General features: G+C 41.7%; 1 protein-coding gene across 4 annotated transcripts in view; it reads left to right on the top strand.

Moving 5' to 3' along the window:
- Nucleotides 1-18,097, top strand: part of CMIP (c-Maf inducing protein) — a 559,349-nt gene that overhangs the window by 389,270 nt on the left and 151,982 nt on the right. For all 4 annotated transcript variants that reach the window (XM_086945892.1, XM_086945891.1, XM_086945890.1 and 1 more), the window contains one exon: nucleotides 14,532-14,693. In XM_086945892.1, coding sequence (XP_086802018.1) covers nucleotides 14,532-14,693 — 162 coding nt within the window. The remainder of the gene's footprint in view (nucleotides 1-14,531; nucleotides 14,694-18,097) is intronic.

Raw genomic sequence — 18,097 nt, 5'->3', positions numbered from 1 at the left:
AGCATCGGACACTGCGGCTGGTTATCCGCCTCGGCTTGCAGGGAGACCGCTGTGGAACCCCGCGCCCCCGCCTTCTCCGACGCGCTGTGTGAGTAATGTAGTGTGCCAGGCGCGCGGTCCGGGCGCCACCCCCCGGTATCCCTCCACGGTGAAGCTGCCCTGCGCGGAGAAGGGCCTCCGCTCTGCTCACGTCCCTCCATGTGACAGCTTGCGGCGCGCACCTCGCCTGGTGCTCCTCGCCATTCTGCGCTTTGGTAAGAGGCGACGGGAGGTTCATTCCCCCTCTCTCTGCCGAGAGTGGCCACCCGCGATCTGTCCGTGTACACCGACAGTGGCTCACTGTCCCCTGTGCCTTTTTGAGTGGTGCAAATACCCTCCTGCTTGGATGTGCCCTTCTGCGCCAACGGTGCCAGTGACGGCTCAGCTGCCCCCACTCTGGGATTGTGTTGCCCACACACTACTGCTGAGCTGTGCGCCATTCTTCCATCTGGCGGTGCGCCGTGCACCTGCAGAGTCGAAGCGCCCCCAAGCCAGCTGTGGGTCTTTGATGCTGGCCTGCGGCTTTCTGACCTGTGTAGAGTCTGAGATTTCGGCGCCCGCTCCCCCTATTGAGCCGTAACATTTTCCGCGCTGACGGTTTCCATACAGGGTCGGATTGGGATCACAATTCGGCCCGGGCACTGACGAAAAAAGTGGCCCACATTCAAGAGGCGTGTCCCATATTTAAGGGGCGAGGCCTACATTCAAGGGGCGTGTCCTTTCATGAAACACCATTTGCACAGGCAAGGAATGAAAGTGGGAGGATACTGTTCTTGCACACAACACAGGGCAAAGGTGACAATGGCCTACACGCTGAGCAACTAAAAAAAATAGCAAGGCCCCTTTTTGTCACAAAATAATTCCAGCCCTCCAGCACAGGAGCACCTGAAAAGCAGCAAAGCCCCTGCTATTACTAACCTACTCAGCCCTCCCCAGACCTTCAGCTCAGGAGCACATGAACAGAGGTAAGGCCCCTGCAATTAGTAAATTAATCAACCCTCCAGGCCTTGGGAAAATGTCCTGGCAGGGGATCACAAAACACAGCTTTCTGGGTCATCCAAGGTAGCCAGGTAGCCAGGGGGGAGGCTGAGGTGAAGCTGGTGCATGGGAAGTGCCTTCCCAGTGTGTTCTGGCAGTTTGAGTGTTTACCATTTACTGTAGTATTACCCTTGTACCTGTGTATGGTACCCTTTTGTAACTTGCACAAGTCACTTTTCTCTTGTAACACACTGTTTGCTCCTCTCACTTTTGTTTGCTTTAGATACTTGCACAAGTGCCACCATTGCCTACGTAACGTTTGTTCTTGTGCTGGAGTGTCTGCCATTAATTGCAGTATTATACCTCTACTTGTATTTTGAACGCTTTTGTAACCTGCACACTTGTCACTTTTTCCTCCTGTAATGTATCGTTGCTCCTCTTGTATTTTGGTTGCTCACTATTGTCACTTTTGATTCATGTAACTTAACGTTTGCTTTTGTAATTTGTCCACTTATAATTTTCTCCTCATGTATTATTGCTGTTCCTAGTGTGAAGCGCTCTGACACCTTCGGTAAAGTCCGCGCTATATAAAATCGCATAAATAAATAAATAAAACAAAAAAATTCCAAACATCACCAGGCCCCCACAGCAAGACCCATTCTTCCTCGGCCACTGTGCCCTGAATGTGAAGGTCTGCGGGCGAGGTGTTAAGACTAACACCGTTTCTGGGCTGCATGGGCCCCAGGGGGGCCTAGGTGCAAATGGCTCAAAGGCCTGAGAAACACATGGCCCCCAGGTAGGCCGATTATTGCAAACAATCACCCCTCCCCAGCCCAGCCTCGGCTTGATTGCTTGGCAGGGCAGGGGTGAAGGAGAGCCCACAGCTGTCAATCGCTGTCTGGCCGCACAGCGAGGCTGCTTTCATTTTCTCAGTCTCTGTGCACTCTGTGGGCCGGTTTTTTTTCTCCCCTTTCCTAGTCCACTCTCTGTGGACTGGGACAGGGGAGAAAAAAACGGCCCACAGAGGGCACTGAGGCACCGGCCCCTCGGCCCATTCCCGAATGCCCGCCTTGCCAATCCGCCCCTGTTTCCATATATCTTATGAGCCGACTCGGGTCCCCACCACCTCTGCTACGCTGTGCGCCGTGAGAGGAGCCCCCACCCGCTGATGATATATGTAATTTTCGAGCAGACGATGCTCCCTCTCGCCGAGCTATGTCCCCTCTCAAGGCTTTAAGTCCTGGTTTGACCTGACACACACACGCATGCATGCCAATATTTTAGTACAGGAAAGTTGGATACTTAAAAAAACAAACAAAAAAAAACGGTTAATGTATTTTTCCTATTGAGTTTGATCGAAGCAAAGGTCATTATAGGCGAGATACCGCTAAAATAAAGCCACTTTTGGCTTTAAAAATCGGAAGTCTCCCGTCGAAAGCTGGTATGTCGGCATGTTTCCCTAACCCCTCCCACACTGTGCCCCTGTGACCCGACTATGTCCCTTGCCCACTGACCCGATGCCCCTTTGTGCCAGCTCTGCATACTCCCTCCTGCTTCTGCCACTTTTATTTGCTAACGGTGGGCATCGCTGTGCTGTGCCTCTCTCTGAGGTGGCAGTATCCTAATCTTGTTGAGCCGTGCCTCTCTACGAGCAGACAAGGCCCCTGTGATGGCAGTGCCCCTTTCCTAAAAAAAACCTGTTGAGCTGCTCCCCTCTGAGACGCTCTCCTCCAGACCGCCTTCCAGGGGCTTGGCAGGTTCCTTCATGTCGAGGGCCGGATCCTGTCTGAGGAGGGTCCAAGGTTGGATTGGGATTAGAAATCGGCCCTGGCACTCTTTAAAAAAAAAAAAAAAAAAAAAGTGGCCCACATTTGCATATTGCAAAACACTGCTTCAGCGAAGTTTTATAAAAAAAAAAAAGGGGGGGGGGGGGAGGTTAAAAAAAATGCACGGATTAGTTTACACTGGTGAAACACACCTGAATACAAGTGAGGCCAGTTTTCCTCAGGCACCCTGCCCCCGCTCAATATGCATATGTTAATGAGCGGGCCCCAGCGAGAGAAACGGAATGACACCTTTGCCCTCTGATTATAGGGAGGTAATTGAGGCCCATCTGCCACCAGAAAGGCCACTCAAGCACCCACTGGGCCGCTGGCAGCATCCCAACAACGCAGAAACCGCCAAAACGCCCCCCAGACTGCTCAAAAAAGCAGCCCACAGCTGGAACAGGACACCTGCCCCTCGGGCATTGCCGGAGTGCCCGCGTTACCAGTTACCAATCCCATGCTGGTAGGGTGACCTGATTTTGAGAAGTAAAAACCGTAAAGGGCCAGAAATTGCCTCCTACTTACTTCTTGGCACGAGGCCCCACCCCCTTCAAGGGGGATTGTTCTTCCATTTGGCAAGTATGATACCCACTGCAGTGAGCACACAGCTGACCTCCTCCTGTGCTGCCTGAAACAAAAAAAAATTGTGAGTTATTCAAGACTTTAGAGGTGCCACGCATAACTTTCAAGTCTGAGTTGCAGTATGAGTTGTCCCAAAAACCGAAACATGCATTTAAAGTTGAAATCCGGGACATCTTATCACCCAAGCCAGATGGGCCATCTCTGGGCAGGTATTCACAAATAGCTGCAATTAAATTATCCTATGACTCAGTAAGTAAGCTTTCTGTTTTCATCGACTGTTTTCTCCTGAAACTGATATAGGTGTTGTTTTATTTAAGATAAATGCAGTAGAAGAGCCACCTGAAAAATATCATGTACGTATGCATGCATTTTGTTTATGGGATGCTTCTGAGCTAGCATAGAGTGTGGGTCACAGTCACCCAGCAGTGATCCATTAATCATGTACATCATAAAGTTCAACAGAAGTGTGTTAACTGCCAGGCGTTCCAGTTAAGTCCGCTAGATTTGATTTAATTACTCTTTACTTAAATTCGGACTGGTCCTTGCTACCGAGTGCCTTGAATGTCAGGACAGACAAAGGTGTAAGAGAATGACAGGATATAAACCGTCTTGTTGACCACAAAAATAAAGGTGACCCACGTGCATGGAATTTAGAGGGTCTGGCAGTAAAAGTAGACATCTGCTCATGGAACATAGAGGGTTTGGCAGCAAAAGTGGCCGATCATGAATTCCTAACATACATTGGAAGATACCAGATGATCCTCTTTCAAGAAACATGGGCACAGGAGGAAATTAAGTTACCAGCAAATGAAAGTATACATTTATTATCATCAAAGAAGGGATCTTATTTCCTGTGCTAACTGGCCAGACCTTAATTGCTTGAATGTTTGAATGGCTGATTTCCAGTTATTCGATCTTTATTTTTAAGGCCACTGAAACATATATGGCCAAACCTCCTGCTGCTCACCCCTTCAATTTTGTTTTAATTGCTAGTTTACTATAGCATAAGTCATACTTATGCTATAGTAAACCAGCAATTAAAACAAAATTGAAGGGGTGAGCAGCAGAAGGTTTGGCCATATATGTTTCAGTGGCCTTAAAAATAAAGATCGAATAACTGGAAATCAGCCATTCAAACATTCAAGCAATTAAGGTCTGGCCAGTTAGCACAGGAAATAAGATCCCTTCTTTGATGATAATAAATGTATACTTTCATCCTCTTGACAGCAAAAATAAAAGAAAGAATAGAGATAGATCTGAGCCTATTAATAACATTATGCACGATGAATCCAGTCCCTTGGATAATCTTGACAGGGGATTTCAATATGAATTTCTTCCATGGGGCGCCTAGGGATCAAATATTGGAGGAGATTGATCAATTTTGGCATATCCCCGCAATTGATGCAACTAAACAATTATTAGACGAAATGGGTAAATAGACAGTGATAAACCTGGAGCATCATGGCATTCGAGTTTTGAATGGCCGAGTGGATCCGGACATCCCAGCTCAGGCGACCCATTTTACGGCACAATCCAAAGCTGTTATTGATTATACTTTAGTGTCTCTCCCATTATACCAATCAATAATAAGTATAATCTGGGAAATAAATTGGAAAGTGATCACCAACCACAAATGATCAGCCTCTATCTTCATGTTACCCGGCACAAACAAAGCGCCCCTGAGTTAGGGTAACCTATGGGTCTGACCTATAGAAGGATAAACTGGACTGTAAATAATATACAAAAGATTGAACAGCAAGCAAGAGACCAGTGGGATGAAGAGTTAAATAGAATAGATCAAAATCCATTCACCCTCTGGGAGCAGTTCATAACTAATCTAGTGGAGAAAAATGTTGTGCGTTCAAAAGGCATTGTAACATCGGCTACATCTTTTCCCCAAAAAATGACTGTTCAACTTAAGATAGCGAAAAGGAAATTGAACAATGCGCTGAGGGTCCTAAGAAATCAACCATCCTCTAATGTCAGGAGTAAGATATTACCAAAACTGAGGTCACTCTAGAAAAAAGATGTATGGATACAAACAAAAACTGAGCTTGATCTGTTCTGGTGTAAAATTAATTATGCAGCAAAACGTAAAGATGCACATGAATTTTGGAGACTGGTCAATCAAGCCAATGGTGGGAAACCACAACTGATTACAAATATATCTGAAGAAGTCTGGGAGAAGCATTTGGGATCAATGACAGGTTACACCAGAAATATAAGAAAGCCAACAGAAGTAAATTCAGTAAAAAATACAAGGGTCAATGATAATGAAAGGAAAAACGCCCAGCAATTGATCCAACGGACAACAGTGGAGAAAATTATAAGTTCTTACAGACGGAGTAGTGCACCAGGGCCAAATGGCCTCCCTCAAGCACTATTTAAAGAAAATCCACAATATTGGGCAAAGAACTTGACAAACTTGTTCAATTATGTTTCATGGAAGGAAGAAGTCCAAGACAAATGGAGGGGTTAAATTTTGGCTCCAATTTATAAACCTGGTCAAGTCTCGGATCTTGCTAACTATAGACTTATAGCTTTAATGGATTGCGAAGCAACGCTTTTTGCTAAGTGTCTGCTAACAGAACTCACGGCTTGGGTTGCTGCCAGTAATTTACTCCCAAAAAACCAAACAAGAGTTATTAACGGCATGGGTAAGATTATTAATATTCAAATGCTAGTTCTTATAATGGAAATGGCCAGAAGCTGTAAGATGAACCTTCACTTATGTTTTATTGATTTTAGCTCAGCTTTTGCCACAGTGCACAGAAATATTCGGTGGAACAAATTAACAAAAATGGGAATCTCACCAAGTTTGTTGAGAGCGATACAATTGCAATATACTAATACTTGGGCGAGAGTAAGGTTGGGCCAAGGCACAGTTTTGTGAAAACAAAATGGTGGTAAGGGACAGGCTGAAGCAGGGGTGTGTTTTGGCTCCAACCTTATTTAACTTGTATTTAGCTGGGATTTCATCAAGGCTTAGTGAAATTAATTCTCACTCTCCGACTGTTGCAGGTTTTAATGTTTCACATTTACTCTATGCCGACAATATTGTTTTAATAAGCTATACCAAGGTGGGTCTGCAGAGATTAATTAATGAAAGTGCACAGTACGCCTCCACTCATGGCCTAGAGATTAACTTAAAAAAGACAAAAACAATGCTGGTGACTAGAGGGTTGGCTGTAAGACCAAAATTTAGAATGGAAGCTACTGTATTAGAATCGGTCACTGAATATAGATATCTGGGTATTATAATGGATGCTAGGGGCACGGGTAAAAACCAGTGCGCTGCACTACAGAGAAGAAACAACTCATTAATTGCTGCATTTTTCATACTTCAGAATAACTTAAAAGGGCTTCCACTTAACCAACTATTACCGATTATGTCAGTTAAACCTGTGCCAACCATTTCATATGGAGTAGAGACCTTAAGAGATAGTGCGGACAACACCATAGATAAGCTAGTGACAGGGACCTTCAAACGCCTGTTTAATCTTCTGCGACATTCTTCACTGGCACAAATCCGACTTGAGTTCGGACTTAAACTACAGAACCTAAATAGCTTAGAAGCTTATTTAAAATTAAAATTCTGCCGCAAAATTAGAACGGATAATAATTCCTCGCTTATGACAGTGGTTTGGGAGGCAATATGCGATAATAAGCATAAGCAGGCACAAGAATATTTCAAACTGGCAATAGATACGTTCAAGGCGGAACAACTATGGGCCTTACCTCTTTCACAGGTGGCTTTTAATAAAGTTATAAATGGGTGCAGCAAAAAATTGTCGTCTTTATTGGATAAAGCAGTACTGGCAAAGAGATCCCATGCATGGACAGTTATTGCTTCGTATGGTATGCTAAAACCCCAAAGATATTTAGGAGTCTCAAAAGCCAAAGGTCAAAGCTGAAGCTGATGAATCTCCGATTTGGAAATAGCCAATTTCTTGGAGATGCCCCTACATGGAAATTGATGAGTAGTGAGAGGGTGTGTCGCCTCTGTTATTACAAGAGGGAAGACATTTGTCATATCATCTGTAGCTGCCCTGCACTAATAGAGGAACATAGGAGGCTGCTAAGGTTGTACTTTAATAGTCAAATTATACGAACATGCCGACAAGCAGTCATAACCAGTTTACAAGGAGAAAGCTTGCAATTTACGGGTAGACTTTTGAAGTTTATAGAAATAGTAGAGAAGAAATTGCTTAACTGTGGACAATGAGGATGGTTTTATTAATACTTGGTTTTATACATTGATGAAAAGTTTCTTTTAATTATGTGGTCTTAATAATGTATGAAATGTAAGAAGAATTGATTAATGTTTTAATTGTAAGTTTTTAGTAACTGAAGAATACATTTTTCATTCATTCCAATTTTTTTTTTAAAGCACAACGCATGCCTGAATGTGTCTTGGTGCTAAGCGTTTGCTGTCAGATCCTCTAACCAGCCATGATCAAAACTACAGTGACAGAGCAAAAATCCAGGTTTTCAACTGTTTTCTAAAAACATGTAGGTTGGATTGGCCTCTCATATGCTCTGGCATATGATTCATGAGCTTGGAAGTGTGGTACACTAAACATCTACTGCCCTAAAAGGTTCTGTGAATTCTAGAAGCCACCACTTTTTGGGAAATTACAAATCACAAATACCTATTTTGTAGATCCCACAAGATTCTTGTTTTGAGATATGCAGGGCCAGTCTATTGAGAGCTTTGTGAGCTGTACAGAGCGCTTTAAATGCTACCCTTATGCTACGCTCTTCTTAACATGGCACCATTGTAATTCCTCCAAGGCTTTTGAGACGGAGTAGAACTTCTTGATACTTTTAAGTAGATGAGCTGCTGCATTCTGTATCCTCTGCAACTTTTTGGACAGCCCTTGCTGCAAGCCCAAATAAAGGGCATTGCAGTAATCCAGTTTTAAAAAAAACAAAGCAATAATAACTATTTTCCTAGGATCATAAGGTATGAAGGGCAGAATGTTCTTTAGGGTTTTTAAGAGAAAGAAAACAAGCCAACCTAAGCTGATCAGTCTGTTCAATGAAGGTGAGTTTGGAATCAAACATGATTACCAAATTTCTCACTTTCAAAACAGGAGAAGGCTGGTTTGAAGATGAAATCACATAGGGCCATTGACTTTCCCCCATCACCAAGAATGGAACAAAGTAGGTTAAAAGCAGCACTCCTAATGCCAACTTCTGCCATCCGATGTTTCAAGAATGGGTAGCTGAAAGTGTCAAAGGCTGCGGATAGGTCCAAAAGGACCACCGTAGCCTTCCCACCTTTATCCCTGTATCCTACATCTCCTCAGTGCATAATATAAGAGCCGTTTCCGTGCTGTGAGTTTTCCTAAACCAAAACTGGCCATCATCCAGAATCTCATAAATTCGGAGGTCAAGATGTAGAAGTCTCTCTCTAATTTTTTCCTGAAATAGGAAGCCGGGAGATCAAACAATAGTACTTCTCTCCATTCGGATTTAAAGTTGGTTTTTAAAGTAGAGGCAGAATAGATGCCTCTTTACACTTTTTTGAAAACCTTCCTGCTAAAATGTTATTCAGCAGTGTAGTAAGCGGTTTTGCAATACATCCCACAATCTCTTTCAGCAGTTTAGGGTGACCCGGTCTGCTGTAGCACCTCATCTAGTGATTCCTATTAATTTCACTCCTCACTCAGTTGTTAAGAGTTGAAAAGTATGAACGCCAAGATTGTTAGTAGCTAGGGAAATATCCTCCACCAAGGGGCAGATTACTTTTTGACTGACCTTTGAGCTCCTCATAAACAGCCTTTACCTTTTTACAGAAAAATTTAACCAAACCATCACATAGCTGTTAACTAAGAGTTAATGAACTAACAATGGGTGGGTGCAAGAGCAACTGCACCGTTTGGAATAACTCCCTCGGGAAGTTAGTGGCTATTTTGATCTTTCAATAAAATAATTGGTCTTTTCCACCTTAATTATAGATTTGTACTCCTGAATGACCAATTTGTATTTCTTTCTCTCATCAAAGGAGTAATTGCTCCTCCAGACTTTTTCATGTCGCTGACAAGTCTTTTTCAACTCCTTAAGTAAATATGAGTACCAAGGAGCAGTTGGACGAGTTGTGTGGTTTTTCACCATCTTAATGCGGGCCAGCTGATGTGCTGCCTTATTGACCTACTTAAAATATCCATCTGCGGCTTCATTAGGGTCGTCGCATAAAGAGGGTTTTGAGGCCTCTAAGATCTCATATAGTGTTTTTTGTTAATTTTAGTCCAAGTCCTAATGGCTTTTACCTGCCTGGCATTTTTATTAAACATAGTCACAGATTTAAAAGCGATACCATCATGTGATCGGACCAGGTAATGGAGAGGGTAACCTCTCATTGCATACCTGTGATTTGAAAAAATTCTGTCAAGTGCATTACCTGCAGTATGTGTAGGTGAATTTATGAAAGTCCAACCCATTCATATTATCAATAAGCATTTTAGAATCTTGGTTAGCTAAATATTCAAGATAAAAAGTTGAATCTACTATTATTGTGAAATTTGGTTAGTGTATGCTTGCATTGAGGAAGTCACTCGGGGCTTCCAAAAATGTCATTTTAGGGCCAGGTGATCTGTAGACCAGTAAGCTGTAAAACCTAGAATTACAATCAAATTCACAATTAAAGAATGGAGTTTTGCAGTCTGTTATTTTAAATGGTTCACAAGAAACCTCAAAACAGTCCCTATATAGAATTGCTAGTCCACCTCCCCGTTTTCCTTTATGGTCTAGCTTATTAATAACATAACCAGCTAGAAGTGCAACGGCTAGACCGGGGTCGGCTACCTTGTCCGCCTAGGTTTCCGTTAGAAAGGACGTATCAGGGGCATGTAAATCCAAATACTCAAAAAGCTCATATCTAGGTTTAATTGCTAAGCGTTTATTCAGCAATATGCAATTTAGCCTACAATTCTGAGAAAGCCCAGTAATGGTGCCTACTTGATTGGGAGCACCTCGTGCTAGTTCTAGCAGACACACATATTGACAAACCTCACATGCAAAGTTATATTGCATAAAGTCAAGTTTCAACTTACTGCATGCAACATGCTTACCTACATCTTTCTGTTGATTGTCTTGAGTATGACAAAATTTGTGCAGGGGTCCTGGTGCAGGGTGCAGTCCAGGAGTTTGAAGCAAGCTCTCTACAACCATGAGGTTTATGCAAGTTCTCCAGGGCTATGTTTCAGAGCGAGACCCCTGAAGCTTAGTGTTCATGTCAAGTCCACTCAAGCCAGGAATTTCAGGGGTGTCCTGTGAAGTTAGGAGATCCACTGGAGTTTTCTAAACCCATGAGTTCCAGGGTAGTTTTCTCCAGACAGAAGTTCAAGTACAGACACGAGAGGAAGAAGTTCCATGGGAGTCCTGTTTGGCCAAAAACTCCAGGCGAGTCTTTTAAACCAAGCAATCTCCAGGGACAAATTTCCCTACAACCAGTAGTTCCAAGCAAACCCCGGAGAGCTATGAGTTAAGGCTCTTAGAATCAGGTGTTCCAGGGAGTCTTCTATGACCAGCTGTTCTAGGCATGTCCTTTAGACCCAGGTGATCCAGGGGGGTGCTCTGCAGCCAAGGGTTCCATGTGATCCCTGTAGCTAGGAGTTTTACAAGAGTCTTTTTGATAGAGCAATTGTTGCTGGTAAGTGACCTGGAGGCAGTAGTTCAAGCTAAGACCTATAAATGGGGTTAGCACCAGTGAAGTAGATACAGTTCTGAGTCCTCTAGAACCAGCAGTTGCTCGAGTCCTCTAGAGTCCTCTAGAGCCAGGAGTAAGCCTTTGTCGAATCTTACTTTTTTGTTGGTTTGTGGGACCCATTGATTGAATCAATCTGCAAGATTCAAGCTATTGGACCAGTCTCACAAAAGGTCTTGTGGAGATTCAGGGAAATAGTCGCAGTTCTCAACTCTCTCTCAGAGGTATGGTATGGGGAGCCAATCAGATGACTCAGATCTGTGACCAATGTTTTAATGAGTTCAGGTGATTAGCCATTAGTCTGCTGTGAGTCCTATAGAGTCAAGTTTTTATAGAAGTCCTTAACATTAGGAGTTCCTGGTGAGATGTCTTTGAGTGGAGATTATCTTCTCACTGTTGTATAAATAATGTTTTTTCCTGTTCATCCGGACACAGGGCCTCTCTGGAGCAAGAGTTTACGGAAGCATTAATTGCTAGGAAAAAGCCATTGCAGGGTGTAGGTAGCACTGTGTGAATTCAGCACTTGACAACTCCCAACAGGCAGACCTATTCAATCTTCCCCTCAAATATGCACCACCAATCCCATGCTGTCTTCCCTGCAGCAAAAAACTACCAATCCCATCTTGACATCTCTGTAGCTAAGGTTATCCCATCTTCCCTTAAGACTACAACTGCCAATCCCATCCTGGCTACCCTTCAGGCAAGGAACATTCGGTCCATCCTCATCTCCCTGCAGGCCAGCTCTCCTATAACCCATTTGTAAGGGTGCTTGGACTCTCTGTCTCTGTCTTCGCAGTCAATTTACCATTTTCATGTATCTGTCTCAGGCCTTTTCAACTCATTTGAGTTTTAACATGAGATTCTTTTTAGAGATGGACTGAAGTAATCTTTGATTATTAAGGAATGTCTCAATTTAACCATGTGTGCAATGATGTGTGCACCAAGATCAAGCCTTGTGCTTGATGTAAATTGTTACTTTACATCAAAATGAATTGTAGATGGGTGACAGTTTTAATGATGTTTTCATACTATGGTGTTTTATTTAGTATATTGATCTTATGGCACTTGTGCATATTATCATCTGCCATTGAGTGTCCTCTTTGTAGCATTCTGTGCTTTGCATTGGTATGATTACTAGGGAAATATGAGGAAAGGCCGTAGCACTCTGAGCAAGATCTGTGTTCAGGATGATGAAGTCTACGAAGGAAATGAGAACTGAGCCCCCCTGATGATGATGATGATGATGATAATATTGCAATCTCATCTGGCACTTGATAGAAAGAGGACGATATCTAGAGGGCAAACTGGGGAAAGTATTTTTAGGGTAGGGATCATATGAATATCTTGCAGGGGGCTGTTGGGTAGTCTTTTTAATGTTGATAGTAAGAGATTACCGAGAATTGTTTCCCATTAAACCTTACGAAGGAGCAGATAAATTAGTATTTTGTGAATATTGTACATTGCAGGCAATCCTTAGCCAGTTAGTTGAAAGGACCACGGTTATGAAATTGGAATACATCCTTAATACTGATGAGACTCTGCCTAATGACCATCAATAGTAGTGTGTGATTCGACTATATTGTTTTTGTATGTACTGCAGCCAAGAATAAGGATTCCCCTCAATAAAATGTTACGCAGCAGATTTCTTGTACACCTGAGGGGTCTAGACTAAATACTGGGGAACAGCTAGGTTGTTTCAGTTGCTCAGTTGTTGGGTCTTCGCACACCCTCAACTAAAGCTGCTACTGCTTCTAATTCCGATGGCCAGGTCTGTTCATGCCTTGATTCTTTCAAAATCTGTTTTTAATATTGCTGATAAATGGTTCATGCTAAATAATCCTGACCATGCCTCAATCTTTAAGTAGGGCACCTTTGATCCCAGCTCCATTTTAGGTCCAGCCTGTTATGCTTGCCCCATATAAACTTATTGCAATAATGGAAGCGGCCAATAAAATGTGGACATCCTGTGATCAGCTGCGTCTGACTTACTTTAGGTGATGCCAAGATGAACCAAAATATTACAATTCTGTTATTTGGCATCCAGTATTCTAATCAACAGACTTGCACAAAACCTCACTCTCTGCCCAGGTTTTGACCCAATGGCTGAGTTTCATGCGGAGGAAGATTCAGCTAAAAGGTAGATTGTCTGTACCCAGATACAACCTGCACACCTGTGTTATCGTCTTGTAAATGTTGATGCCTACTTATCGTGTGCTTATCGTAAAAATAGATCTTTCGGGTTTGAGAAGGTGTTCCATCAATTTTTCTATTAAAACTGAGGGTACAGTGTAAAATTATTTTAGACCATATTCGATGCACTTAGTCTGAAGACTGGTAATTCAGGTGCTTGAAATGAATGCAACATAACTGTTGCCTGCTGCTTGTGTTATTTGCCAGGTCACTTGTAAGAACAATAGAGAAGTCTTAATACTGCCAAAAGTAACTTTAAAAAGAATAAACAGACTACACAAAAGTCATCTTTATGTTGCTGCGTAAGTGTTAAGCTGTACCCTCCATAGAACTGTACTTTGTGGATCGTTGCCAGGCTTTATAGCTTAATATATACTACTATGGTTAATTTGTTCAACCTGGTGTCTGTTTTTAGATGTTTTATAAACGTTGCTGGTGAAGAAATTTCCATGTAGAATCTTCCTTATTGTTTTTATGGAATTTAATCTAATAAATGGAGAAGTTAAAGCGATCACTGGTATTGTATTTAACCATTAGTTGCCCTAATCTACAAAAGCCCCAAAATAGTGTTAGAGAATTGGAAGCAAGCAAGGTGTTCTTCAAAGTTGGAGCAAATTTGTTGCATAGAAATTAGTATATTGACATTATTAACATAGCAGATGTGTTCCTCCATTTTCTCTATCATTAGACTTGGGCTTATTTGGTTGAGGCTTGGGCTCTTCCAAAGTCTCCAATTCTTGGGCATTTGTTTTATTTGTGTGGAAATGTTTGTGGGATGGAACATTGGTTTTTCTATTTTTTTGGTCGACCATTTCACAATCTTAGCAAAAAGTACGATAGTTTTTTACACCAAAAAATATATAATTCTGTAAGGCTGGTGGTGATTAAATTGATTTCCTGTGATTAGAGTTTGCTATCTTCCCTCCCATGCAGATGTTTGCTCAGGTCCCGGTACACATTTTGGTTGTCACGTTTACACTCTCTAAAGAGGTGGGACACTTCTTTTCATGAGCTCAAAGAGGCTGTGTCTACTCAACACTGATCAGATGACTGGTTACAGGTGTGATCATTATAGACTGTCATCAGTGCTAGGAGCAAATAATCATCCGGCCAAACCGAGATTAAGTTGTGTGCAAAATTATTTTGTTTCATCATAGAATTGTTTTGGTGACTCAAATTTTGTTTTGTTACTGTTCTTCTTGTAGAAAAAGATTTACAAATATAAGAAGGTGCTGAGTAACCCCGGCCGCTGGGAGGTCGTCTTGAAAGAGATCAGGACACTGGTGGAGATGGCTCTGACTTCCCCGCTGCAGGACGACTCCATACACCAGGCGCCACTCGAGATTGTGTCCAAACTGCTCTCTGAGGTAAGCATGGTGTAGTATTCTGTGTTCCCCATTGCTGTATATATGAGCTGGTGTCTGGAATGCTGATAGTGAATAATGTAATAGAACAATGGTGTGTGGTCTTGATTGGAAGCTAGGAGATGGGGATAATTTGAGGGAAGATGGAACTCTGACACCTGACTCTTGTATGAAGACCCTGCTCTTTAAATACAGTACATGGAATGTAGCAAGGCAAATCTCATGAACATTTCACAGCATCTAAGAGTGAATACTGCAGTCGTTTTAGTTTTTCTAAGGTTCTGTGTAAGGTAAACACTTACTCCAGATTCATGTCTTATCTTCTTTATTGGCAACACTGCTTATCATACATCACTGACGATGTCTACATGTCTTTGTTCCCTCATCAACTGTCCCTCCCTGGAACCCCACACACACATTACTATTCTAAGAATCCATCCCACCTTCTTAACTAAGAATACTACAACATAATCCATCTTCCCCCTTTATAATAATAAATAAGCTAAAGGAAACTATATACAACACAATGGAAAGAAAGAAAAAAAACAAAAGAAAACTACAAGAAGGAAAAAAAAAAACGAAACTAACATATAATCTTTAAGTCTGTGAGGAGTATGGATGACTCTTCCAAATCTTCCCAATCTCCTTGTATCTGTACAAGTTTGTTCACACAACTCTTCATTTTCTATACAATTGTCTTCTTCAGTTCTTACTTCATCTTCCACTTCATCTTCCCACAACCATTCCTCGAACATAGCTGTAGCTCCCCCAACATCCTCCTCTTCTGCTTTTTTTTACATTTTTACACTTAGCTACTCAACTCATATGCCATACCCGACCATCACTAAGTCTAGCCGAGTTTCTTAGACACTCCACAACTCTACACGGCTTTGAAAATACACTTTCTCCTTTTGCCACTTTTAACCCACTTCTTAGTTTTTACCCAATCTCCTACTTCAAGTTCTTCCACCTTTGTCACATTCTTCTTATCATAGTTCCTTTTGTACACTTGTTGTGCTTTTATGATATTCTCCTTTACTTTTTCCGGTGACCATTCGATATGTTTTGTACTATCCATCCATCCTATATTATTCCTTGTGATCGGTTCCCTACCTCTCATCATCACAAATGGACTCAAACCAGTGAGAGGAGGTGTGAGACGATAACCCCACAACATTTTTTTAAGCTCAATTTCCCAATTCTTCTTATTCTCACATGCAATTTGGCTTGTCCCTTTAATGACGCGATTAAACCGCTCTACAGCTCCATTACCAGAGGGATGATATACAGACGTCAATGCATGTGTTATGCCATTCCTTTAAAAAAAATCTTCTACCTTTACTGCTGTAAAATGTGTTCCATTATCACTGATGATTCTTTTAGGCAAACCTTTTCTCAAAAATACACCATTAAGAAAGTCTATCACTGTTTCTGCATCAGCTTTCTTGACAATTTCTAATTCAACCCATTTGCTAAAGTAGTCTATTAAAACTATAATAAACTTACCCTCTCTATTCCTGTTCTGGAATGGACTAACAAAATCAATGGCAATCAAATCCCAAACCATCTCAGGACATTGTACAGGTGACAACGGTGGTTTTAAGGTCGTTAAACTTTTGTCTGAATCAGCACACTCCTTGCACTCCCTCACTACTCTTTCCACCTCAATATCTACACCTGGCCACCAATATGAACTCTTAACTCTTTTTTTTGTTCTTACAATTCCGAAATGCCCTTCATGACATAAATCTACTATTCTTTTCCTCAAAGTTCTCGGTGGTATGACCTTTCCTCCTCTGTAAACAAATCCTGACTCTACACTCAACTCACTTCTCACTTCCCAAAAGCTTCTTTCTTCTTCTGCATCTGGTTTCCTTTCACCCCAACCTTCTGAAACCTTCTCTTTTATTTTCTCCATCAACTCATCTTTTTCATAATGCTCAAGCCATTCTTTTTTTTCAATCGATTTCTCAAACTCTTCCTCCACTACAGCAATTTGATATTCATCCCACTCACTCCTAGGTACTTTTTTAATCGGTAAGGGCATTCTACTCAAACAGTCTGCAATTTTATTTTGTACACCAGGAACATATTTAATCCTGTAATTGTAATCCTGCAATCTCATTGAAAGTATTGCTATTCTCGCCGATGCCCTAATCATACCGTTTGTAGTCAACAAATTCACCAATGGTTTATGATCTGTTCTTACATCAAACTCATTTCCCCATAAATACACTCTGAAATGTTCCATTCCCCACACACAACCAAGGGTCTCCCTTTCTATTACAGAATAAAGTTCTTCTGCTGGTGTCCAACTCCTTGATGCAAATCCAATAGCCACTTCTTTCTCTCCACCATCATTTTGTGTCAAAACCGCACCCAAACCTTTCCCGCTGGCATACACTATTAACACGCTCCTTAATTCTGGATCAAATCCCTTAATTGGTGTGGCACTGCATACTTCCTTTTTCAGAATTTCAAAACTTTGTCTACACTTCTCATTCCATTCAAATTTACTCTCTTGTTTCAATAACTGTCTCAAATCATAAGATTTCTCTGAAACATTTCTCACAAATTTTGAATAATTCTCCGTCAGCCCTAAAAATGAACGGAGTTCATCCTTATTTTTTGGCTCCGGTGCTTCACTCACCGCCTGTAACAATTCTTTTTTCGGAGAAATACCATCAACACCAATATTATGACCTAAATAAGCCACTTTTTGCTTAGCAAACGTACACTTCTCATATTCTGCAGTGAGTTCCTTATTTCTCAAAACATTGAATACATCCTTTAATCTTTGGTCATGAGTCCTCCTATTCTCTCCCATTACTAATATGTCGTCCTGAAAAAACAACACTCCTGGAACTCCTCTCAAAATTTCACTCCTAATCCTCTGGAATACTGCCACCGCAGAGGCTAGCCCAAACGGCATTCTTACATATTGAAAACAACCAAAAGGTGTAATAAATGATGTTATTTTCCTGCTTTCTTTGTGTAATTGAACCTGATGGTACGCTGACGATAAATCAACTGTTGAAAACCATCTCATACCTTTCGTTTTAGCCAATAACTCATTAATCTTTGGTAAGGGGTATTTATCCACTAAGATTTTTTTGTCACACCTCTCAAATCCACACAAAGTCTGATCTTACCATTCGATTTCCTAGCTACCATGATCGGAGGCATCCATACGGATGACTAATTATCTCCGATGTTTCCAACCTCACCAATTCTTTCTCCAATTCATTCCTTACTGTAAACTTTATAATTTACAGGAACAGCATTCTCTTTCAATTTTATTTCATGTTTGAATCCCTTTAGCACGCTGATTTTTCCAGAGAATACATCACTGTACTCTTCTTAAATTTTTTTTCGCTAAATCCTCATTCTTATCCAACACCATAACT

This window comes from Lissotriton vulgaris, chromosome 12 (assembly GCF_964263255.1).
Source record: "Lissotriton vulgaris chromosome 12, aLisVul1.2, whole genome shotgun sequence".
NCBI lineage: Eukaryota > Metazoa > Chordata > Amphibia > Caudata > Salamandridae > Lissotriton > Lissotriton vulgaris.
This window is presented reverse-complemented; position numbering and strand designations above follow the sequence as displayed.